This window comes from Rutilus rutilus (genome assembly GCF_951802725.1).
Source record: "Rutilus rutilus genome assembly, chromosome: 12".
Taxonomy (NCBI): domain Eukaryota; kingdom Metazoa; phylum Chordata; class Actinopteri; order Cypriniformes; family Leuciscidae; genus Rutilus; species Rutilus rutilus.
In genome coordinates this window covers 8,718,257-8,744,613 of record NC_140217.1, presented here as the reverse complement: position 1 = coordinate 8,744,613, position 26,357 = coordinate 8,718,257, and the positions used below count along the sequence as shown (strand labels likewise).

Below are 26,357 nucleotides of genomic sequence, written 5' to 3'. Positions count from 1 at the left end.
TTATGGGCAAAAAAAGTCTATTTTCTATAGTAGTAGCAATGTATGAAACACAGCTCACACAGAAGTCACTTTCAAACCACGTAGCTTTATGTCGATTAATGCGATGAATCCGTGTGACCAACCAGAACCCGTTGCAAAATCTGAACGGGGAAATCTTTCGCCTTCATGCAAAATTTCTGATCGCTGTTGAAATAACTGGATTTTGAAATAACTTGCGAAATTCCGACCAGCAACTGTAAATATTACGGCACCTTCTAACTTGATCCTTACTACATACTGAATACAATATGAAGACAGTACTGTTTTTATAAGATATTTGCTTATTTAATTAAAATACAACAGAATAAAAAAGGTATGACTTTTTCCTCACAATTCTGACTTTAGATCTCTTAAAAAAATCTCTAAATTTAGCCAATTTTCTGTTTGTTAAACAATTTTCTTAGATACACTCTTTCATCAACGAAATTAGGCACCTCTTGAGAGATAAAGTCAGAATTGCAAAATGCAAACTCAATTTTGAGAGAAAAAAATCTAAATTCAAGATTTTTTTTTGCAATGAACTTTTTTGTTCTGTGGCAGAAATGGGCTTCCATTGATTGCAAACTCACAATTTGGGTAAACCATAACTTGAAAAACACTGATGTGAGCACATATTTCTGAAAGCCCCTGCAAGCTTCTCTAGCACATTTCTGCAGTGATACATATCAAAGGTCAGACCTGACAAACAAACGACAGCCACCTGGGCAGTGGCCACCTGCCACCGTATCTAAATCCGGCTCAGGGTCGTGGCTAAAGCCATTGGTGCTGTATATTGCACATTAAGTATTTCGGTGAGCCTATTAGCAGTATGATATTAGAGTAACAGAGCCCAGGCCAGAGCCAGAATTAGTGTACAGTGATTAAGTGTCCATCTGCAACACTTTCGTAAGACAATAAATTCTTGCTGAGGTAGTGATTCTTCAACTGAGACCTAAGAATACAGTACATATGAAGCAGGAGGTAGCTTCTCTCAGCAATTTGTGCAGTGTACGGCAAGTTTCTGCTGAGTTGCATGAGTATGTTAGTGTGTGTGTCTCTTTTTCTTCCCCTGGCCTTATTCTGTTAAAGCCAGCTTGCGTAGGAAGAGGGATGGACCATTTAAATTCGGCTTACCCTGCTCCACCTGCCCGCTGCACCGATGTGACTGGAGACTCTAAGCATGTGAGCGCGAGTTTATTAATGTGTCTGTAAATAATGAAACTAGCGCTGTCACTCTGGGCTCTCTGTCACACTAAGTGACACTTTGCAAATCTAATGAACAAGGGAAACATGCACCACACTGCTGCCAATCTCATTCCCGCATCTTCTTATTTAATTACAACCTTTCTCTCCCTCGTTCTCTAATTTTCCCTCAGCTTTCCTCTATTTCAGTCGCTCTCCATCTATAAAAACATCATGAGCTCATCACAGGAGAGATATCCTTGAATGAAGGACAGCACTTTTTTCATTAAGTCTTTATTACCTTGTGAGCCTCTGAGCTGTTTATATTAAATTTAGATGTGTGCAAGTGCCATATATTAAGCCACCCAATTTCCACAGCATTCCAGTAATCTGATATTTTGACATTGATACTGTACTATACAGTGTGTGTGTGTGTATATATAATATATCTATATATAAAATATCCAAATAGCAGATTACTTTCATTACTTCCTTTTTTAGAAGGCCAGCCTTTTAGATGTGAAGTTAGCAGCATTTGTAAAGCATTTAATTTCCAAAAGGCAAAATGTTCAACTGGAAGTTAAACGGGACATATTTTTGTCCTTTTTGGATTTGACTGGAGGGTGATATATGGTAAACTATTTTTTCTTCTTGTGCAGCCTTGGTTCCAGCAAAAAAAGTCATTTCAGAGAGGTTTTGATGAAAGATTATGCACACATTTTAAGAACAATATGAAGGTCATTTATTATGTGGTGGAAAAGCATAATGGTTAAAAAGATCTGGCCTGGCAACCAAAGGACAACAGGTTTAACCCTTACAAGGGCTGATTGTGACACCTTGTGAAAGTCATGGAACAAACTCTCTTCATCACCATGAAGTTTTGGTGGTTTTACTAGCAGGTTTACAGGCTTACAGTGAAAGTTTGTTTAATTGTTTATTGCTCACCCAGGATAGCCACCACTATGTCGTCTCTCAGAATCTCGATGGATCCCCTGGCGAGAAAGTAGAGGGCTGTGAGAACGTCCCCACAATGCACAAGCGTGTCACCTGGTGGGGCATGGGTGGTCTTAAAGCGCATTGCCAGTGCCCGAAGGCATCCTTTGGTCGCTCCGCTGAACGCCTTGCAACTCTGGAGCAAACTTGTATTCAGATGAAGACAGATATCAGCCTGCAGGCACTCTGGAAAGCCCTTCAGTACCTGCAGAGAGGGGAAGAGAGAGAAAAGGACAGAAAGAGTGTTCCCCATGGAGAAGAGAAGGAGGGCAGAATGATTGCCGGTTTTTAAGAGCTTTGCGTTAGAGATCAGATAAAACAATGCTAATATAGCCCTGTCTCCCTCAACTGCAAATACATAAAAGATGAAGCAAAGTAAGAATACATCTGGGACCCTTTGTTTCTGCTGCATTGCATTGCATTGTGTTAGCCTTTAATTTGCTCTTGCTTCATCAAAAATGATATATGGCACATTAAGCAGAAGAAAATGCAACTGCCAATTACGTTTTCTCCCAATTTTTCTGATTCATCTATAAAACGCTATGTTCCTTGTTTAAAATTGGATTTGGGATGTCAGCCAGGGAAAAACAATGACTGTCATGGAAATATATTAATCTGCAGTAACTATCTATCTGACTGACTAACTAAATCTGATGCCTAACACAACAGGAAATGTCAGTATGACCTAGGTCAATCAAAGTGAAACTGATTTAATTGAAGGAAATTAACTGAAATAGAAATGCCTGTGTGCAAGATGAGTCAAAGTACCCATTGCCGTTAGCTTTGAGAATAGAGTTTTTGATTTAAAATCAGTCATTAAATGGACCAAACTTGAATTACTTTGATTGGCTATAACATTTAGACTACTCTTACCTCATAAAACGGTATGCATATAACCAGCACTGCTCAAGGTTTAAAATCAACTGTATGCTTCTATAAAATATACAGACATTATGGAAACATTTAAGATAAAATGACTGCAGCTTTTTTGATAAAAAGCAAACATTACTCTATACCTCCTGCTCACCAGGGTGTTGAAGTCAATCCGTTTGAGTGCGTATAAGAAAGAGAATGCATATCAGATCACTGCGTAGACACATGAACACATTTGACATTAATACTGTGTGATTGAGATACATATGTTATAAACACTAGATAGCTTACACAGTGACATCAATGCATGTCTTCATTCAATGACAGTAATTCATATTTAGTAAAAAAAAAAAAAAAAAAAAAAAAAAGCCTGGCTCGTACCATGTTCATGTCGATGCCATTGGTGTAAGTCCACGCATGTTGGAAGTACTCCTCTAATCTTTGTCTCAGTGGGTTCGGGATCTGGTGAAAGCGAATGAATTCCTTGACCCGAAGCATCTGCAGATGGTACCGAGCTGTTCCAGAGTACAGTCGCTGAATTATAGCAGACACATTCCCAAAGATACTAGCATACATCAGAGCTAGAATAGAAAGAGAGGAGGCAAAGGTCAGGATTTAAGTCATTTATAAAGTCAAGTAAAGATTTTTCTTTTTTCAATGTTTCTGAAAGTCTCTTATGCTCACCAAGGCATTTATATGATCAAAACATTTATACATTAAAACTAATATTGTGAAACATTATCACAATTTAAAATGACTGTTCTCTATTTTTAATATACTTTCAAATGTAATCTATTCCTGTGACAAATCCTGTAATTCCTTCAAAAATCATTCTAATATGCTGATTTGGTGCTTAAGTAAACAAGTTTTTTGTTATTTTCAATGTTGAGAACAGTTCTGCTGCTTAATATTTTTGTGTAAACCATGATACATTTTTTAAAGGATTCTTTGATAAATAGAAATTTCAAATGAAAATCATTTTTTGGAAATAGACAATGAAACATTTTTACAATTTAAAATAACTGCTTTCTATTTGAATATATTTTAAAATGCAGTTTATTTCTGTGTTGGCAAATCTGAATTTTCAGCATCATTACTCTAGTTTGCAGTGTCACATGATCAGAAATCATCTCATTAAATTGATCAAAAGTGACAGTAAAGACCTTTATAATGTGACAAAAGCTATCAAAGAATCCTGAAAAAAAGTACACTGGTTTCAACATTGATGATAACAATAAATGTTTCTTGTGCAGTAAATCAGCATATTAGAATGATTTCTGAAGGATCATGTGACACTGAAGACTGGAGTAATGATGCTGAACATTAAAATTTGGCAACACAGGACTAAATTGCATTTTAAAATATGTGACCCGTGCTGGCAAAATGAGTTGCAATGAGCAAATAAAAAAAAATTAGTTGTTATTTTCACATTCTCGAATAAAAAAACCTTCAAAATGACGTATGATTTGACAAAAAAAACACTGAGCTAAACCTAGTCGATAGAGACAGCAAAGTCAATTTCGAGAAAATCACCTAGCAACCATACCTTAAAATCCCTGGTAATAACACCAAATTTGGCAGACACCAAGTCAAAACCAAATATCTAGAGGAAAAATATATATTGATTTTTTTTTTTCACGATACCACAATTGTTTGATTAACATTAATGAAAGTCAGCCTATATATTAAGACATGTACCGCACTGATCTGATATAAATATACACATCAGATGTTTTTCCCCAACAGTTAACCAAACGTTCACTTAAGACATAACAGATAATGTTTGTGTGAATACTCGCCAAGACAGATATTTTGTAAATCTGTGTATATGCTATGTGTATATCAGGATCGCGCACTGTCTGAGGCCTTTGTGCTCATGCTTTGGATCTGTAAATCAGTGCAAGTAAGATAATTTTGTTTACATCAGCATGAGTTTGAAAATCACATTTCATTGGTTCAGACTCATGACATCGAATATTCACAAAGTTGGAATGCTGCACTTTAAAAAGATACCAAACTTGTGCTGGGGGGAAGTGCCAGTCGTCGATAAGCGAGCAGAGAAAAACTGCATTATTTCATGGACAAAGGAAAGGTACTCCTCTCAGAAAACAAACAAATAAAGATACGTTTAGATGTTTAATTGCTTTCTGGGGCATTGGGATCACTAGACAAGGGCTTAATGAACTCATTTTTGTGAAGACTTCAGATTCTATCAAAATTGTCATTTTTTCACTTGTTTTGCCTGTAGCTTGTAATTTTGCGTGTGCGCATTCCGACTCATTTTGCCAGCACGGGTCACTCACATATTTTCAAATAGAATAAAAGTTAAATAGATAAAAGTGCAGACAATGTTTTCTCTTTTATGCTTGTCTCTTTAATGATTTAATGTACGCTCTCTCTCTTTTTTTTTTTTTGTCTGTATAATAAAAATTGTCAAATCAAATCAAATCAGCCTTGGTGAGCCCTCTTTCAAAAGACCTCTTTCAAAAACAGTAGTGTATATATATATATATATATATATTTTGTGTGTGTGTGTGTGTGTGTACAAAATGTCCACACAAAGATGGCAATATGCGAAATCCTTGTCGGGACATTTTTTGGTCCCAATGAGGAAAACAGCATTTTTCAAATCAAATCAACATTGAAAATGTAAAAATGCACAATGTTTTCTGTGATTGGTAGGTTTCGGGGGTGAACGTGATTTGACCAAGTGCAACATGTTCCTGGATCAACATCTTCTTTGATCCTGGAAGAACGTTTCAATCAACCTATCAGATTTGAGGGACAAGTTTAAAGTTTATGTCATGTTTAGGTTTACAATCAGGGTTAGAAGCTTGTACATCAGTGTTATTCACCTATCATCTCCCTCTGATTTTAGGGATAAGTTATGGGCAGGTTTAGGGGCAGGGATAGGGTTAGGACAAAATTTTCGGACAGAAATGTTGTTCCAGGATCAACAAAATATGTTGATCCAGGAACATGTCTTAGCAAAATCACGGTGACCTTTGCGGTACTGGTGATGGCATAAGTTAAATTTAAATTTTAAAGTTAAATTTTAAAGGTGCGACATATTGATACCCACAGCCAATGAGCATGACACAGATGGAGAAGATCTTCTCTGAGTTGGTATTTGGTGACACATTTCCAAACCCCACGCTGGTCAGACTGCTGAATGTGAAATACAGTGCTGTCACATACTTGTCCCTGATTGAGGGGCCAGAGGAGCGGTCACTGACGTTGTACTGCTTGCCGATGGACATGCCCAGATTATCCAACCAGCCAATCGTGTGCGCCAGATAGGGCCTCTCTACATTGCCGATTGCATACCATATGCAAGCCAACCAATGAGCAATCAGCGCAAATATACACATGAGGAGCATGAGGACAGCCGCCCCATACTCTGAGTAACGATCCAGCTTCCGTGCCACACGGACCAATCGGAGAAGTCTGGCGGTCTTCAATAGGCCAATCAGAGTCGTTGTCTGAACGAGAGAGTGCAAACATACTGTAAATTCACGCTTACATAATGTAAATAATGTATTTAGATAAAAATTACAAAATATTTATTGCAAGAAAGCTAAAACAGTCTGTCATATATTCATATCTCTAGCCATTTTTAAGCATTAAAGCTCAGCTGTTGGTGTATATTATATTTAATATATATTATTTCATTTTAAGTATATTATTTTTTTATTTTTTTAAATAGTCACTATGGATTTGTTAAAATCCAAAACTCAGACTTTGAACAATATGAATAGCATGAAAACGCCTTCATCGTAAATTATAGAACTTTTAAAATAAATCAAACCACACATACATTTGCATATACATATGCTCACCTCTTCTGATCCTGCCTCAAATATGAGCAGGTCAAAGGGTATGGCTGCCACCATGTCTATGAAGAACCACCCCTTGAAGTAATGCACAGCTATCTTAGCTGGATGGCTGACCACCTCCTCGTTTGCGTTGACGTACGTAGTCCGGAAATTGATAAGAATGTCTACAATAAACATAATGTCCACTATGAGGTCCACCACGTTGAGAGGGCTGCAGGAATAACCACACTCACGTCTCCTCTCCTCCTCCAGGTCATTGAGCAGGAAGGCTGCACTGTAGGGCGTGAAAATAGCGGTGTAGATGACTAGCAGCAGAATCAGCCAATCCCAGACTGCCTTAAAGGGGCTGTAGTGTAGAATGGTGAACTTGTTGATGCCTGGTGTCTGAAGCTTATACTCTGGAAGCACGTCGGCGCCTAGCGATAACACCTGAAGCATAAAGATGTGGTTACTATGACAACAATAAGTCAAGTCAAGTCAAGTCAAGTTTATTTATATAGCGCTTTTCACAATACAGATTGTATCAAAGCAGCTTCACAGTATTAAATTAAAATAATACATCAATGTTTGTTTCTAGTGGAAAACATCCACATTTGGTAATGCTGATCAATAGTATTGTTGATTGATTAATTAAATTAAATATCCCCAAATATCCCCAACTGAGCAAGCCAAAGGCAACAGTGGCAAGGAACCGAAAAACTCCATCCGGTGACCTAATGGAGAAAAAAAAAAACCTTGGGAGAACCCAGGCTCTCCCAGGAATAGTGCTTTTATATTTTGCAACGACTAGCAACAATATCAAAAGCTGCTAAATCAGAGCCTGGAAACAACACAGTGGCTCGTGTATGAAATGTACACATTATATAGTGTCAAATGTGACGATTATTTCTCTTAATTGGATTCAGTTATAGTTTTCATGATGTTAATAATAATATTTAATTTTTTTTAGAAATTAGATTATGGCAACTGGTCATGTTTATGGATTTTAGAATGTCTTAAAATTTGGTATAGCATACTTTTACTTAAATGACAACATGCACCCGAGCTGAGGTTTATACAGTTTATGCAAATCCTGATGAGGATGATTTGAAAATGATCCAAAGAGCAACTTGTTATTCAGTTTAAGCCAGTTTTTTTGTGCCTATTTGTGGACCCCATGGGCGTGCTGGTCTGAAAACGAGGTGTGTTCAGGCGCAATGTTGGCACGTTGCTATTTTGAGGCAACTGAAATAGACTGCGCCATTGACTAACAAAAACCTGGTCTAAAGTCAATGGCGCAGTATATATTTTTTTGTTATTTAAAGAGCGCATTAGTAATATGCGCCTATAGGCGGGTGCACAACACACATACACTCTGCTTATTACACACACAGGGACGCGTAGCAGCACACAAACATGCTAAATATTAAAAAAGATAATAAATAATTACATAATTAAAAAGTATTACATTTACATTTACATTTAGCTGACGCTTTTATCCAAAGCGACTTACAATTGCTATATATGTCAGAGGTCGCACGCCTCTGGAGCAACTAGGGATTAAGTGTCTTGCTCAGGGACACATTGGTGTCTCACAGTGGATTCGAACCCGGGTCTCTCACACCAAAGGCATGTGTCTTATCCATTGCGCCACACCACCCCACCTTAATATTGTTTACATAAAGATATGGTGGAATCCGGCTTGTCCCATAGATGATCTGCTTGTGCGCTTTAACCTCGCACACGAGCAGAAGCGTTCAGTCTTTCCGCTTGCAAATTCCGCCATGTAAATAGCAACCCGCCATGGTGCAAGCGCAACTGGCTTTTAAAAGGAATGGGAAATGACACTCTGATTGGTTTATTGCACGCTATGCCCAAAACACACCCATTACTCATTAAGAGAATGGGAAAAAAACGTTTTAGACCATGCGCTGGGCGCGCCGACCATTTTTCCCATCGTTAAACTAGCAAAAGTGGATTCGGACACACCCTAAGTGCACTTGAGCTGTACACTTAAGACCATGCGCTTAGATCATTAAAATAGGGCCCTTAGGATTAAATGCACAGTTTTTGCTACTGTACCTTTAAGAATAAAATATGTAAATTAGTTTCTGTACCAGCACAGATCATACTGTAGTTCAAGGCAGACCATGTTCCTGAACAATAAATAGCCATTGATGCATAAACTTGGGTGGTTTTATGTTAATGTAATCACATTCAGGTGCCAAAATCATGAACATTTCTGATCAAACCATTTTTGCAGCTTCGTTTCAAGAAATAATCTATTTGGATTGATGAGGAAGTTTTGCAATGTGAATGTTAGAGTATGTCTACTAGTACACTGACCTCCTTTCTTCCGAAAGATCATGATATACTGTGTCTACTTTCTAGAAATTTGGGGGAAAGAGAAATTGAAGAAAGAGAGAGCAATACATCATTGCTTATGATGCAAATTTCATGATCCAGCTTTTAGAAGGCAATGTTAAAAGCAGAGAGAAGGCCACATGGTGACAGGTCACGGCTGATGCAGCCATAAGTTAATAACGGACCACAGCACACCATCCCAGCCAGAGAAAAAATTACAAACAGAAAGGCTGTTATGTCCTTCCCATCAGGGAACCAGGCTGAACGGAAAGGACCAGCCTGGGTGTTCAGTAAGCAAATGAATGCATATCATATACCACAATATATTACAGAAGCATACAGAAATACCTATTATTACAAATGAGTCAACAGCTGCTTAAGTTTGTACAGCAATCTATGACAGCATGCGTGTGGGACATACTAGGACAGTCTCAATGTCACAGAGGCAATTCTCCTCTCCACTCCTCCACTGATACAGAGAGGATGAGAGATCATTTCCTCTTGCTTTCTGTTTCAGTAATTGCCAAGCCTTCATCTAGCCTTTGTGTGTATTTGTGTCATGGAGGGTTCTCTCACTTCTCACGCACGCACTTGCTGAATAATGTAGGTTTCTGCTGGGAAGCCCATGGGGTGCGGACACTAAGAGGTCACACAGGAGGAAATGTTAATACAATTTAAAATAACCATTTTCTTTTTATCATAATATATTTTAAAATGTCATTTATTCCTGTGATGGCGAAGCTGAATTTTTAGCAGCCTTCAGTATCACATGATCCTTAATATTTGTGTAAACCATTAAACCTTTTTTCCAGGAATCTATGATAAATAGAAAGTTCAAAGGAAGAACATTTATATAAAATAGAACTTTTTTGTAATATTATAAACGTCTTTACTGTCACTTATCTACAGACCCCCAAAACATTTTTATTTTATTTTTAATTTAGTGCTCACTCAAAATGGGTAAAAACGTTCAAAATAATAGTGCAGGTCACAAAAGTTCTGTATTGACCAAGTCCGTCATAATTAGTATAGAACAACTGGAGCTGGCTGTAAACTATGTGTTCACCTAATTACTGTATCAGCCAGCATCCCTGTGTATCCGTAAGCATGTCTGTGTGTCACTTGATAAGTTGTGTCCTGCCAGAATGACGTTGTCCCTGCAGTGGATAAATGATTGGGATTTAATTATTAATCAATAATGCAGTGCGGTAATCAAACTCTTGCTTTTAGTGTCCTTTGCATGCTTACTTACAAATCCACCTTTTCAGCGTGTACACAAGTTCTGTTTATATTTGAGATACTGTGGATAGCTTGGTTATTTTTATTCTAATATGAATGTGTTAAAAACACAAGGTTGAATGTGAATATGAGTGACTCATGAGGAACTTTTTCAGTTTAATATCCTGAGGATTTTTCAATACTATTAAGAAGAGTATAAAGAGATATTATTAAAAAGGGGTCAATCAGAAAGAGTGAAATCACATTTGGCATAAAGGTTGAGGGTGCGTGGGAGGCTGAGTTTCAGGAATAGATGCCAAGACCCAGTTTAATTAGAGTCCAACTCTTCAACCAGCACGACTCAAAGGATGAAAAAGACGAAACAAGCCATCTGTGTGTGTACAGTAACTGGCCATCTGGTTAGTTATGGGCAACAAGTCTATAATGTGGCAAACAAACAAAAACAGCACCACTGACAGAAATAGACAGAAAAGGAGGGAGAGCAACACAAACTGAGACAATATTTTGCATATATGTGTTTAGTCATTAATGGTGCATCTATGCATATACTGTACACTTTCAACCCTACTATGCTTTGTACTATAATAATATAGTTGTATTTACTTCATGTTTCAATATTAGTTCCTACTACTTATTCCAGACATGAAGTGTATACTATGTGGTTATATAATACATGTATGTTAAATAAGGTTCTTTCTCTAACTTCACTTTCCTAACTAATCACCTTAGGCGTGGTCCAACTCCTGTGACACCACGTTTGACAGAAAGGTCCCCACCTTTATCACTCAGGTTGACCCCAATTGAAATCATTCACGCTTTCTTCCTATGAGGGACTAGAAGCTCTCTCAGCACATCCAAATTTTTGTTGATTTCGCTCAACTGTTCATCAGGCGGATCGTCAATGGATTCCGCCACTGAACGCTACATCAGTTGGATTTGATTGTTTTTTTGTTTTTTTTTTACTTTTTTTTTTAGAACCACAGCATTACATACAATACAGTATGGCACTGGGTTTTAACATGTTAGTCCATCATGTTCCCACAATATTGACAATTCTTCAAAACTTAATTATATCGTACACATTATACAGAGAATGAAAACAAATACACCTAGTACAGGCCAGGGGGAGGAATAAAAAAAATAATAATAATTGAGAAAGGCAGAGATGAACACAGGGTGGATATGACAGTATAACTCATGAGTATTAAAGGCATTACAGGAGCCCACTTCTTTAAGAAAACCGTTTTCTGAAGTTGTGATGCAAATGTGATTTGTTCCATTTCGTACAACTCCCATACTTTTTGAATCCAAGCGTTGTATGATGGAGGGTCAAATTTTAACCATCTGCATGTAATACATTTGATGGCTGCAACGAGTAAAATTTGTTGTAAATATATTTTAGCTCTACCCTCAAGGCCCTCTGGACGCACACCTAGAAGGGCTATTATGGGGTCTTCTGGGATTTCATAATGGAAGAGTAATTTCTTAATTTTGGACATGACCACAAAATATGGGTGTGGTTACCAACATGCTGGCCACAATTTCTCCAGCACTTGTCTGAGCAGGATGGATTCCACTTTGCAATTATCTGTGGAGTTCGAAAAAATCTGGTTATTATCTTCCATTTGAATTCCCTCCAGACATTAGAGTACAACGAGATGTAGATGTCTCCACAAGCTTCCTCCCAAGTTTCAAGAGGGACTGTTTCATTAATTGCGGCCTCCCATTTTTCCTTGATCTGTAATGTGTTATTTGAATTCTTAGACAAAAATAACAGATATCCTTTAGAAATAATTTCTTTGACCGCATGTCCAATTTGTATTTCTTTAAAATAAACTTCTATTGGGGAGGGTTTTTTAATCATTTCTAGTTCCTTATGCATTGTGAGGAAATGTCTCAGTTGTAAATATCGAAAAAATTCTGACCTTGAGAGTGTAAATCCATTTCTTATTTGTTCAAATGATTTTCAAATTTTATTTAATTATGAAATAATTGGTGCAGATAATCAAGTCCATATTGTGACCACTTTTTGAAACCCACGTCTGTACGAGATGGTGCAAAGTCATTAAGATAGCCAATGCTTGCTGCAGATGAGATTTTGATCTTTGTATAGTTCTCCACATTTTTAAAGTAACTTTGGTCCATTCACCCATGGAGGCATTTTTTAATGATACACTGGAAAAGGGTACTATTAAGGGGCATGGAACAGAAGTTCTTTTCAATATTGATCCACTGGGTTTGTGTGTCTTCTCTCATCCATGAAACCAGGGGCCTCAATTGAGCTGCCCAAAAGTAAAACCTAAAGTTTGGGAGTCCCATCCCGCCATTTGTTTTAGGCGATTGTATTTAAAGCCTTTTTCTTGGCCGTTTTCCTTGCCAAACTAATTTAGAAATTATTTTATTAAGCAAATCAAAGATTTTGGCACTTCTATGGGTAACATCTGAAACAAATAGTGTAATCTCAGCAGGACATTCATATGAATAGATTCAACACGGCCAATCAGAGAGAGAGGGAGAGCTGTCTAACCATTTAAATCTTCACTAATATTTTTAATCACTTTTTTATAGTTTGTATCGTACAGTATAACTGGTCCAAAGAGGAGGGAATAAAGATGCCCAAGTATTTAAACCCATTCTTGGGCCATTTGAACCTGCTTTTACTTGACTTGACTATGGCCTCAGTTTTATCCAGATTCACTTTAAATCCAGAGTAGTACCCATACTTGAGAATTAGCTTTTTTAAATATGGAATTGTTGTCTCAGGTTCTGTTAGGAAAAGTAGGACATCATCGGTGTATAAGGACAACTTATGTTCCTCTTCTCCAATTACAATTCCCTTAATTGCACTGTCGTCCCGAATGAGTTGAGCAAGGAGTTCGATGCTGATAGCAAACAGCAAGGGCGACAATGGACATCCTTGTCTGCATCCGCGTTCTAGAGTAAAGCGTCCAGATCTACAACCGTTAACTCTCACTGAGGCGAGTGGATTTGTGTAGAGTGTTTGAACCTACTTTATGAAATTGGGGCCAAATTTAATTCAATTTTATATTATTTAGGAACGGTGCCAGAATATTATCATCAGAGCAAGTATCAGAATTTGTAGAAATCTGCAAAGGATTCTGCAATTTCATCAGGCTTAGTACGGGGATTGATAGAGCTACGAGATTTTATTTTTTGTACGATGTTTGAAGATCTTTGCTCTCTTAATCTAATTGCTAACAATCTGCTAGCCCTATTGCCATGTTCATTTTATCTTTGGTTAATAAGTCTTAGATTGCCTTCAATCTTATCAGTGATTAAGCTATTGTATTCTCTTCGCGCATCCTTTATTATATTTAGTAGTTGTGGGTTTGAGTTTTGTTTATGTTGTTTCTCTAAATTTTTAATAGTGTGTTCTAATTCTTGTTGTTTAGCTACTCTCTCTCTTTTCTTGGCACTTGCGAATGAAATAATCCGACCTCTGAGATATGCTTTTGCACAATCCCATACTATGAGTGGTGATACCTCTGTAGAGTCATTTATACTTAGATATAATTTAAGTTCTGTTGTGACAAATGAAATAAATTCTTTATCATTAAGGAGCGAGGCATTTAATCTCCATTGTATGGAAGTTTGTCTATGTCCTATGCTCCACATTAGTTCTACTGGTGAATAGTCCGAAATTGTCATTTGTAATATCTTCATATCTACTATTCTATAGCTCTTCTTTGAAAAAATAATCTATCTTAGAATGGAAGATGCATGTCTATAAGAGTCAAATGTAAAACCAAATTCAGAAGACTGGTATTTTAACATCTCTGTTCTGCGTCAGAGAGATACGTTTCTTGCAAGAAAGCTATTTGACAGTTAGTTTGTTTTAGCTGACGGAGAATCATTTTTCTCTTCATAAGGCTATGAAGGCCCTTAACATTATAGCTTATAACCTTTATAGATCCCGTTATTAAATATATATGCAAAAAATAAGACCTTGGGTCCATATAGTACATAGGTGTTATACCTTTAAAAACCAACATGCTGGATAATATATAAGTGGAGGCATTTTTCCATCACTTTTTTTAACCGTGGCAGATCTCAGGGAAACAATGAGACCTGCAAAGATAGAACTAAAGAGAATGTTCTTAGAACTCCAGAACATAGATGAGTCTAGAGATTTGATTGTTTTGAGTGACAACACAAAACTTTGAATAGTGTCCTAGTCAAGGTGAGCTATTCTCTTCAGACTATTTATACTTTGCACGTGACGTCACACGTACTGGCTGGTGGGCAAGAACGTCATTCTCCAGCAACGAAAACCAGTAAACTAATCAAGGATCTTGCCAGGACGTCGCCAGTTTTACTATACAAAAGTTGGTGTTTTGAGGTGTAAACGACATGCCAGATAGTTGTTGTGCGATTGGATGCACTAACCGCAGATGAGATAAGCAACCTTCACAGTATACACGTCTGTGCAGTGATCATTCCATCACTCCATCAAAGGTAATTTCAACATTTGTTTGAATACAATGGGTGTATGATCATGTAATTAATCGTGTCTTTAAGTTACCCTGTAGTTTCGTCAATCAACACCACCAGCTGGTTCGCCGAGTCAGCTGTTTGTGTTATGAGTCTAAGCTAGGCTAACTGTACGTTCACACCGCCGCTGGCGAGAGCGGCAAAGTTCATTGAAAATGAATGACTTCCGGGCACTTTGACGCTCTCGCCGGTGGCGGTGTGAACGCACAGTAACAGCTGTCGTCTTTTGCTAACAACAACAAAAGTGTGTGATAGGTTGTTTTGAGGTTTGTGATATCTATGGTTTTCAATGAGAACCAGAGATGACCCAACAGTAGAGCTAGATTATTTACGGAGGAATTATTACTCCTCGATTATCTTAAAAAACCTTGTCTGCTTTACACAATTTAGCTACCTTGGAGTTAATCCTAGTCCATAGTTATGCAGCTAGCTCGCTAACAGACTTGATAGCTACTAAGACCTGGAACTACAGGACTCTATGTAGAAAATACCCGTTTGTTGCCTGCCAGGTATCCATGGTAGTCACGTGACTGCAAACTATGAATTGCATATTAAATTACGACGATAGGAATTTCAGTGGTGTCAAGTCAACTTCAGGCTTCACACATTAAGCCCCCCCCCCCCAAAAAAAACAGTAGTGGACATTTCATTTAGCTGATGCTTTTATCCAAAAGGGACTTACAAAAAAGGAAAACAACAAAGCAATTCACTTTGAGCAGGTAATAATAGGAGAAGTGAAAAGCTCTAAACAAATGTAACAAATTATTATATCATTAGAAGTGCTAAACATAGGGGGGCGCTCTTGTATGCCAATGGAGTAAGACGTGTCTAGCTCGGGCTCTCGCCGAATCCCTGTTTTATAAAATAAATAAACGCCTTACATTACAAAACATTGTATAAAATCTGCTCTGATTCTGGTTCTGAAATGAGGAAATAGTTGATGTGCGGGTCAATGGCGGAAAAGCTACGCAAGTATAAATACGACGCATCATCCAACACTAGGCCCAACGCCGCCTCGACTTCGTGCTCTACCATCACGCGATCCCGAACGACCCCAACCCCGCTGGACAGCCCAGAGAAAATGGACACGGTGGCCTTGAAATCAGAGATCCTTCGTTCGTTAAAAGCGGACATCTCAGCAGTGATCAAATCTGAACTGAAAAGTGCGCTTTCCGATGATTTCAATTTTCTTAAAAACGAATTGCAAGCAGTTAAAAAGGAAATAATAAATAATACGGCGGCGATTCACTCAGAGATAGACCAAATGAAGGCTACGATAAGAGAGGTGGAAGGCGGGCTATCAACGTGGTCTGACGAGGTGACAACTTTACAGTCTGTGGTAACTGACTTGAAAGCAGAGATGACCGTGCTAAGAGGAAAATGCGAAGACATGGAGGGAAGGATGAGAAGGTGCAATATCAGGATACTGGGGGTAGCTGAGACGGATGGATCAAGCTCCACTGTGTCGGTTTCGAGGCTGCTGAGAGAAACGCTACAACTGGAAAAGGACGTACTTGTGGACCGTTCGCATAGAAGTTTGGCTCCTAGAAGATCGGAAGGAAAACCACGCGCCATCGTGGCTAAACTTCACTACTACCAAGATTGTGTTGAGGTGTTGAGCCGTGCGCGCACTCAAGCCCCGCTGAAATTCAACGGAGAGTCAATTGCCATCTTTCCGGACTATACTGCAAGCGTCGCCAAGGCCAGGGCTGCGTTCACGGAGGTTCGGAAATTACTGCGTACTCGTCAGGGCGTCCGGTTTGGCATCTTATTCCCAGCCCGTCTACGTATTTCACATAACGGTAAAGAAAAAGAATTCACAGATGCAGAAGAAGCTATGAGGTATGTCAAGAAGAACATTATCCCCACAGAGGCTTGAAAATAATGCAGAGACTATCTTCTATCCATTTATGCGTTGTCCTAACTTAAATCCTACCCCATTGGAGTATTAAGAACTTGTTCGTTTTCATTATTTTTAGTTCCACCCATGAGAGTAGGATTGTGCTACTCAGTCATGAGTAAGAGACTTATGCATTCCAAGGACAATTTGACAGGATAATATTTATTTGAATAACTCTGCTCTTTATGTTAATACCACTGATTCTATAATGAACAGCTACACGGTTAAGGTTTCCATTCTTGTTTTCATGTTTCTCATGCAAAACAATAAGGTGCACTCTTAGTTGAGAGCCTGTGTTGCTCAGTTATTCATGGGAAGCGTATTATTGCCTTGACCAATGTCATTAGATTTACTTTATTTTATTGTTATCATTATTATTTCTGTCATTGTATTATGCAGCAGATTTTATGATATAATATCATAATGCGTTATTTGAGTTACTTTAGTATGGCGGGGCCTGAGCTGTTGGCTCTATAGTGTTCCCAAACACAAACACTTAATGTGTGGATTTGTTTTTGAAGGGTATTGTGCTCACCATGTTCTTGTAGATGCTAGAGGGGGGAGGGGGGAGGGGGAGGGGGCAGGGTGGTTTACCAGTTTTGTTTACCTACCAGACTTATTCTGTCAGATGTCCATATTAATTTTCATTTGCTGTCACGAAGCTTCTACAGTTTTCATATATATATAACTATTTCCCCTTAACATGGCTGTCATCAATATTTCCAAAGGGTTTAATGGCTGTTCAGTCAACTTGGTGAGTTGGAACGTTAAATCTCTTAATCATCCAGTGAAACGTAAAAAAGTATTTGCACATTTAAAGCAACTTGATGTAGATATCGCATTCCTTCAGGAGACCCACCTACGTACAACGGATCATTTCAGACTTAGAGGGAGTTGGGAGGGACAGATATATCACTCTAATTTTCATTCAAAAGCTAGAGGTGCTGCCATACTCATCAAGAAAAATGTGCCATTTACTGTGACTAATGTAGAGGCTGATTCTTTGGGGCGATATGTAATTGTGGTGGGGCAGCTTTATTCTTTTCCAGTCATCCTGGTCAATATTTATGCACCAAACTGGGATAACCCAGCGTTTTTTTCCAATCTTTTTTCTCAGTTACCAAATATGACATCACACCACCTTATTCTTGGTGGTGACACAAATTGTACACTCTCCCCTGTCTTAGACCGTAGTTCGCTCAAAAAAGCTCCCCTGTCCAAATCAGCACGTTCAATTAAACTTTTTCTTAAATCATATGGCATAGCTGATGTTTGGCGGTTTCGCAACCCTACTTCCAGAGAATATTCTTTCTTTTCCTCTGTCCATAAGACCTATTCCCGTATAGATAATTTTTTTCTGGATAAAAGACTTCTTCCTCTCATTACCAAGTGTGATTACGAAGCTATAGTTATATCTGATCACGGTCTCCTAGTTATGAAAATGCGTATCCCTAATACACAGTCCAGCTACCGTCCCTGGAGATTCAATTCTCTGCTTCTAGCAGAAGAAACTTTCACTAAATTAATTTCCACTGAGATTACATCATTCCTTGAGATCAATCGAACGCCAGGGATGTCCTCTTCAACTATATGGGAGTCACTTAAGGCATATTTACGGGGCCAGATAATTTCATATTGTGCAAATAAGAATAAAAACAACACTGCACGCCTTAAGGAGTTGGCGGATGAAATACTGCAACTAGATAGGCTATATAGTCATCTGCCCTCTGCAGATACAATGAAAAAGCGTATACTATTGCAAACTGAATTTGATCTCCTGTCAACGAGGCAGGCTGAGTGTCTCATTTCTAAATCGCGGTACGTGGGTTATGAACATGGGGACAAGGCTGGGCGAATACTTGCACATCAGCTGAGGCAACGGATTGCCAATCAGTCCATTCCTGTAATTAATGATGAGCAAGGCTTAAAAAATACTGATAGCTTAAAAATTAATTCCTGTTTCAAAATTTTTTACCAGTCACTGTATACATCCGATTTATGTGTCGACCCTCATTCGCCGGAAGTTTTTTTTTAAAATATACATATTCCCTCTATAGATCCAGTGAGGGCTGCTGAATTGGAAGAAGACCTCACGGTGGAAGAGATAACATTAGCAATTAGATCTATGCAGAGTGGCAAATCACCGGGACCGGATGGTTTTCCAACAGATTTCTTAAAAAAATTCTCAGAACAGCTTTCCCCTTTATTGTTATCAGTTTTTAAAGAGTCGCTTTCATCAAAAATCCTACCACCAACCATGCGTCAGGCAACTATTTCATTAATTCTCAAAAAAGACAAAAACCCTCTTGAGTGCAGCTCATTTCGTCCAATCTCCCTTCTAAACACTGACGCTAAAGTGCTCGCTAAGGTCCTTGCACGACGTTTAGAGGGAGCGCTTCCCTTCGTCATATCACCTGACCAAACAGGTTTTATTAAGGATCGTCATTCGTTCTTTAACATTAGACGACTTCTGAACATTCTTTATGGCCCCTCTCCGCCCGGTACACCAGAGGTAGTGCTTTCACTGGATGCGGAAAAGGCGTTTGACCGGGTGGAGTGGGGTTATCTTTTCAACACACTGGAGAGGTTTGGATTTGGTCGTAAGCTCATATCATGGATCAAACTTTTATACACGTCTCCATTGGCTGCTGTGCGCACTAATAATAATCTATCTGCTTATTTTGAGCTTCAACGCGGCACGAGACAGGGATGCCCTTTGTCCCCACTTCTATTTGCAGTCGCAATGGAACCACTTGCTTTAGCTTTGAGACAAAGGGCTGATATCAAGGGTATCCAGCGGGCAGGATTGGAACATAAGGTTTCGCTTTATGCGGATCATATGTTATTATACCTGTCACAACCCCTGTCAAGTCTTCCCAAATTGTTGACTCTACTTACAGAATTCGGCAAAATATCTGGCTATAAAGTTAATATCCAGAAAAGTGAACTAATGCCTGTTGGTGATGGGGTCAGCCTATTATCTTTACGCTCAGTTCCCTTCAAAATTAGCCTTAAAAAACTGAAGTATCTTGGGGTTTGGGTTATGCACAAGTATAAAGACTTGTATGGGGCCAACTACCCACCTCTCTTAACTAATCTAAAACAAGATTTTGAGCGATGGGATCACCTCCCTCTCTCATTGGGTGGAAGAATTAATACAGTAAAGATGAATGTACTGCCCAAGTTTTTATATATCTTTCAATGCCTCCCGTTTTTTTTAACAAAATCTTTCTTCTCCAAATTAAATAATCAGATATCGACTTTTATTTGGAACAAAAAAATACCAAGAATTAAAAGAAGTATATTGCAGAGACCTCGTACAAAAGGAGGGATGGCACTTCCAAATTTCATGTATTATTATTGGGCAGCCAACATAAGGGCTCTGCTGTTCTGGTTAAGGAATGACATCACTGTCCCTGCCTGGACGACTCTGGAGAGGGCCTCAGTTGGGTCTACGTCTTTAACAGCTTTATTATGTTCTAAAATACCATTCACACAGCCAATCTCTAGCTTAACTTCTAATCCAGTTGTTATACATTCAGTTAAAATTTGGAATCAGTTTAGGCGATCATTTTCCCTTAAAGATTTATCACAGGCTGCACCAATTGTTAAAAATGTCATGTTTGCTCCATCAATGATGGACGATGCTTTCGAGGTTTGGGCAAGAAAGGGTGTGGTCTCAATGTCTGAACTTTATATTGATGGCAATTTTGCATCATTTGAACAGTTGGCACAGAAATTTAACATTCCCAAGTCACATTTCTATAGGTATTTGCAACTTGGAAATTTTGTAGCATTGAATTCTGATTATTTCCCATCATGCCCTTCAATTTCTTTATTGGACTCAATTTTTGAATGTAAATCAGTCCAAAAACAGGCTATAAGTAGGATCTATGAATTACTCAGCATTTATGATTCAACACCTTTAAGTTCACTCAAAAATAAATGGGAGGAAGATTTGGATGAACTAATCTCAGAGGAAGTCTGGCACAAAATAATACAGGGAATCTTTACATCATCCATTTGCCTAAGACATGCTGTAATACAGTTTAAAATTGTGCACCGTTTGCATTGGTCTAAAGTCAGACTTTCTAAGATTATAGCTAACATAGATTCCACATGTGATAGATGCAGGCAGGCTCCCGCAACACTACTGCATATGTTTTGGACATGTCCAAAACTTTACATGTTCTGGACTAATATCTTCGAGACCTTCTCTGGGCTATTTGGAGAGGTAGTAGAGCCATCCCCATTTATTGCATTGTTTGGTGTGGCCCATGAAAATACAAGTTTTACTAAAAGTAAAATTAAAATATTGGCCTTCTGTTCTCTTCTGGCTAGAAGATTGATACTGATTAAATGGAAAGACCCTTTGCCACCTACATTTAGTCAATGGATAAGAGAAGTTATGTACCATCTTAAGCTGGAGAAAATTAGGTATACAGTCAGAGGGTCTACTGGGGCATTTTATAATATTTGGCAACCTTTTCAAAATTTTGTGGAGGGAATGAAAGCAGACAATATGACATTGTAAAAGAAGGGGGGGGGGGGGATATTATTCACACTTACTTCATGTTGTTTATTTATTGTAACTATCTCTTTATGGACGCCTGATTATGTATAGTATCTTTATGTTTTTGTCTGGTGTATGAGGGATGGGGAGTTGAGTTTTGTATATCTTTGTTCTTTCTGTATAATTTGAAAACAATAAAAAAAACCTTGATCAAAAGAAGTGCTAAACATAAACTTTCAAACATTGTCTAAAAGAGTACAGGTTAGAACAGGGAAGGATTTAACAAATGGTGAAAGTGAAGGTGAATGGTGAAGTTTTTTTTTAGAGTCAACATCAGCAAGATGCAGTTAAGAGTGAAAGAGTGAATATTTCAGCCATTTCTTGATTATCGCAAGGGATTTGGGTGTCTGGGTAGGGTTCAAAAGATCATTTCTCTAAAGAGGAACCATGAATGTTTGGGAACATGATTTCATGCCTTTCCATAATGGTACTCGCCACTCATTCAACAACTTCAGGCTTCAAAGTGGACGTAAATTTGTAAGAGGCAATGGAGGCAAGTTCTGTGCACAAGTTGAACTTGACGTTGGCAGTGACCAGAAGCCAATGAAGAGAGGTGTACTGTGGGCTAGAGGTCTTCACGGGTCCAAAAATTCGTGCCCGAACCCGAAAGAGACCCGTAATGTGCTACAACGAACCGACCCGGACCCGTCTATTATTTCAAAAGCTGGACCTGGACCCGTGCAGATCCGAGAAATGCCTAACCGGACCCGACCCGGACCCGTCTATTATTTCAAAGCTGGACCCGAAACCGCTGGGAAGACACAGACCCGACTGGACCCGATTGTCACATATTCCACCTTAAACTGCTATTACAAGTCAATAAACCTGTTGCGAAAAATACAACTTTTTGTCTTAATTTAAGGAGCCGTGGTAGCGTAGTAGTCTCCTCTCCCTTCCTTGTAACGTTACCTGACTGGCTGTGATCATGCATTACAATCCTCCGACAAGAAAGTTATTCATGTTATTCCTCTCGATATTCCAAGTCCAAGCTTAATTCACTCATTATTTCATTAAGTCCACTTGATGTCACGGTGACGGATGACAAGTGCAACTTTGCACATGTAACTTACATTCTGACTCGAGTTAACTCGCATAATAACTTTGACTGTTTGCCCTTTTGAACTATAATAACGATTGCTCGTTCAGTGCCATGGCCGCTGACGTTATTTATTTGCTATCATCTCCGTGCTCTCTGCTCTGCATCGAGTCCTAATCTGACCACTAAAACTTTAAGATTAAACAAGACGGTTGTTAATTTATATTGTAAAATCTAAAGCGTGGTTTGGCGGTCCCTCACTGAAGCTCTGGTAACTGGTTGCCATAGAAACAATGACAAGAACAAAGATTCAAAAGAACAAAATTCTTTTTAACGCAATTTATTTTGAGTGTCCTAATTTTACAAGTTGCAAGTTACAAAAAAACACAAGCAGTGTCTAATCACGACCGGGTTTTCTCCGAGTCTGATCTGATGACTCCGATCGCACGGGTATTACACACAATGTTAAACAGACCCGGGACCCGAAGTAATAGATTCGGACCCGACCCGGACCCGGCTGATCATTTAAAATATAGACCGGGTCGGGTCCCGGGTCGACAGGTCTCGGGTTCACTGTGAAGACCTCTACTGTGGGCTCACTAAATTAATGGTACACTATGTAACTTTGGCCCTCTAGTGGTTAAATAACAAAATAAAAAATTTGCAGGAGAACATTGTTTTGGTTGTGCTTAGGCTCTGCATGACTGTGCGGATGAATATGGTTATCATACTGTTCATAAAACAGTCACCAGTAGGCTTAAGAGATATAACCAGTTTGGATAGAAAGGATCTCAAGCTGAATAGCTGAAGATATTACTGTAGCTATACCCGTTAATAGACACAGTACTTCCTTGAAAATAAATTCAAGCACAGCGCTACAACAACCCATAATGAAATGACCCTTTTTTCTAACTCTGTTAGAAAGCTACATATGGCAGTTTATCAATAAAATACCTTAATCACTTGTCTCCCTGTTGCTTTTACTTTACTTCAAATACCTCAGTTCTCGCCATCTCGGAAAAGACAAGCCAATGTCTATTTTCGTTTTATTACGAGCTCTGTTGCATTCTCTTTTTGCCAGCAGATTCTCCTCTGTACGCAATTTCCCACGAAAAACCATCCCGCTAGGGAAAAAAGTTAAATAGTGCACCTTTAATTATATAAATTACTTGTTTTGCAATGTTTTGAGAGAGGTTCCAACATTACATAAAAAAAATTACTAAATATTAATTTGGAGAATTGGTTATAACATTTTGTTGAAAGTTTAGGAAGACACATTTTATGGAGGGAGAACTACTTTATGACAAATGTATTCACATGTATAATTTACCATTTAATTTATCCTGTGGTGGCAAAGCTGAATTTCCAGCATCATTACTCCAATCTTCAGTGTCACATGATCCTTCAGAAATCATTCTAATATGCTGACTTGCTGCTTTAGAAACATTTCTGATTATTATAAATGCTGAAAACAGCAGTGCTGCTCTAAATTTTTGAGGTAACTATTTTTTGCAGGATTCTTTGATGAATATAGATGCACCCACATAAAGACACTCTCAGACATGACCTTGATTGCAAAATTCTAAAGGATTAATTTAAAATATTGTAATTGATACAGTACTACAACTTCTCAACATCAACAGATTTCTCTCTGTGTTTGTGATGTTTAGTCACTAGGTGGCGTCTTAACTTGTTTGACTTCATATTGTCAGAAGTTCATATTTTGAGGCACGTAACACACTGTGGTCTCTCTTCATTACCAACCGTTGTACTGGTGAATCCGAGGGCAAGATATGCCTCGTCATATTGTCTTTTCACTGCAGCGGACTTGACGGCCGAACTGCGCCGGACTGTCTACTGGAAACGGAAAAATGAGCGTTGCAAATCGGAAATATGTCAGAAATAGAATGGGTTATCAGTTTACTGTCAGGGATTGTCCTGTTGCGTCACACCGCATCCAGTAGACAGCATCACTGATTATAATGGGTTCTACTTCTGGACAGGCTGTTTTGGTATTTGTGAATAATTTTTAAGTTTTACGAATTATGTTTACCTGGCACTAGCAGTGCTTTCACAAACTTGCTTAGTGCATAATCATGCATCATTCATTTATTTTACAGGGCTTCCAGCAATACTCAATTCTTATTCTTCAACCGCTCCATCTAGTGGTCTGTTATTGCCCGACAAAAAACGCTACAACCGATAACAGACCACTCAAGTGGGTACTGCGAGTCCTGAGGTAATAAATGTCAAATTAATCAAATAGCTGCATAATAAGCGGGACAATTACGCAGTGGGGGCTTGTATCACCCTGAAGAGGTTTCTTTTGCATAACAATCTGCTGACTGTACAATATCCCTTAGCCTTGTCGTGCCCCCCAGCTTGGGAACCACTGATATAGTGTGTGTGTGTGTGTGTGTGTGTCTGTGTTAGTCCTGTTATTTACTTTTACTCCCAGCTGCAGGCCTGGTTTCTATAATTATTAAAACAACCTTTTATATGTCTGACTTTCCAATAGAGAGACACTAATGTAGAATTTAATAGTAATTAATAGCCTTTGTGAAAGCACTTTGTTGACTCCACTTTGTTTGGGTGTTGCATTTATAATTGTAAACATCTCTCACCTGTGTGACCTTCTCTGTGACGTTGTGTGTCCGATCTTTGACCTTTGGTGCGATGATGGTTTTCTCTGAGGAATGCGGAGATGATGCCCGCTTGTCATTGTTTGTCTCTGAGAAGTTCAGAGTGATGAGAGGGATCTTGTTGATGGTGCTGTACTTGGTGAGGTTTGAGTCAGACGTGGAGCCCAGAAGGCTGGACTTGATCTGATTAAATGGACCTGAAGCACATACACACAAATTATGAGCAATGTAAATGCTCTCTCATTCAGCAGGACTCACATTAATAGTGACATCAACACTGTTTATTTTAAGAATCTGCATTTCCAGACCAGTATTATTAAAATCATCACTAACAACAACAATTGCAAGACAATTGCAAACACAAATACAAAGACAGCAGACGCACAGACGACAGAGACATGCCAACGATTAAATCAAAGAAGTGAAGCTCTAGCCATACCCCCAGCCATCCAAGAGCGCGACACTAGCCAATAAGAAGAGAGCGAAAGAGAGAGGGAAGGGGAGCAGAAAATGATTTAACTTTTGAAAAAGTCAGGAGGTCAAAGTTTAGGAGAATCTGGTATCATCTCAAGAACTTTACTGATGTAAACAGATCGCTGAACTAAAATGGTCCACAGTCTTGTAAATTTAAAGGATTTATGATAAGAATACTACAAGAATCTAAACAATCCATTCTCCTGTGAAAACCATGTAGGTTCAGAAAGAGAGATTTAGAAAAAGAAAAGGGAGAGGAAGAATAAAAAGACAGAAGAAGCTGCAAAAGCTGAAACTTAGTTCTTAAAAAAAGTGATTTCTATCCCATGCACTTTCATGTCACATAAGACATTATGCATGCAAATGTTTCCTCTGTCCCTCTGTAACATGTACACTTATTTATCAGTATTTTCTTTGAAAGTATTCTGTGATTGTAAATTTGATGCATTTCGGGAGCATTCAGTGTAAGCCCGAGCATGCTTCATACAGACAGGCAGGCAGGCATGTGCTGAGTAACAGCTCTGTTACCTTTAATACTACGCCCATTATCTGAGAGAGCAATAGATCACAGATGGACAGGGTGAAAGGAGAGAAAGACAGTGAAAGGCAGTCAAAACCATCAGTGATAGGTGAGATCTATTAGGTGTTTAAACTATGTGTGAGATGTACCTAATGGAAAGTAGGTTCATAAAGACAATAAATAATGTAGGTGGGGAGGAACTATAAATAATGATTT

At 38.5% G+C, this 26,357-nt stretch overlaps 1 protein-coding gene across 3 annotated transcripts in view; it reads right to left on the bottom strand.

Moving 5' to 3' along the window:
- Positions 1–26,357, bottom strand: part of LOC311301455 (potassium channel, voltage gated eag related subfamily H, member 7) — an 81,054-nt gene that overhangs the window by 9,063 nt on the left and 45,634 nt on the right. For 2 of the 3 annotated variants that reach the window (XM_084426578.1, XM_084426579.1), the window contains exons 5-11: positions 26,150–26,170; positions 25,587–25,610; positions 25,130–25,344; positions 6,906–7,331; positions 6,149–6,548; positions 3,448–3,647; positions 2,146–2,389 (exon numbers count right to left, since the gene is read on the bottom strand). In XM_084426578.1, the coding sequence (XP_084282704.1) occupies positions 2,146–2,389; positions 3,448–3,647; positions 6,149–6,548; positions 6,906–7,331; positions 25,130–25,344; positions 25,587–25,610; positions 26,150–26,170 (1,530 nt within the window). The remainder of the gene's footprint in view (positions 1–2,145; positions 2,390–3,447; positions 3,648–6,148; positions 6,549–6,905; positions 7,332–25,129; positions 25,345–25,586; positions 25,611–26,149; positions 26,171–26,357) is intronic. The other variant, XM_084426580.1, reaches the window with a different exon arrangement.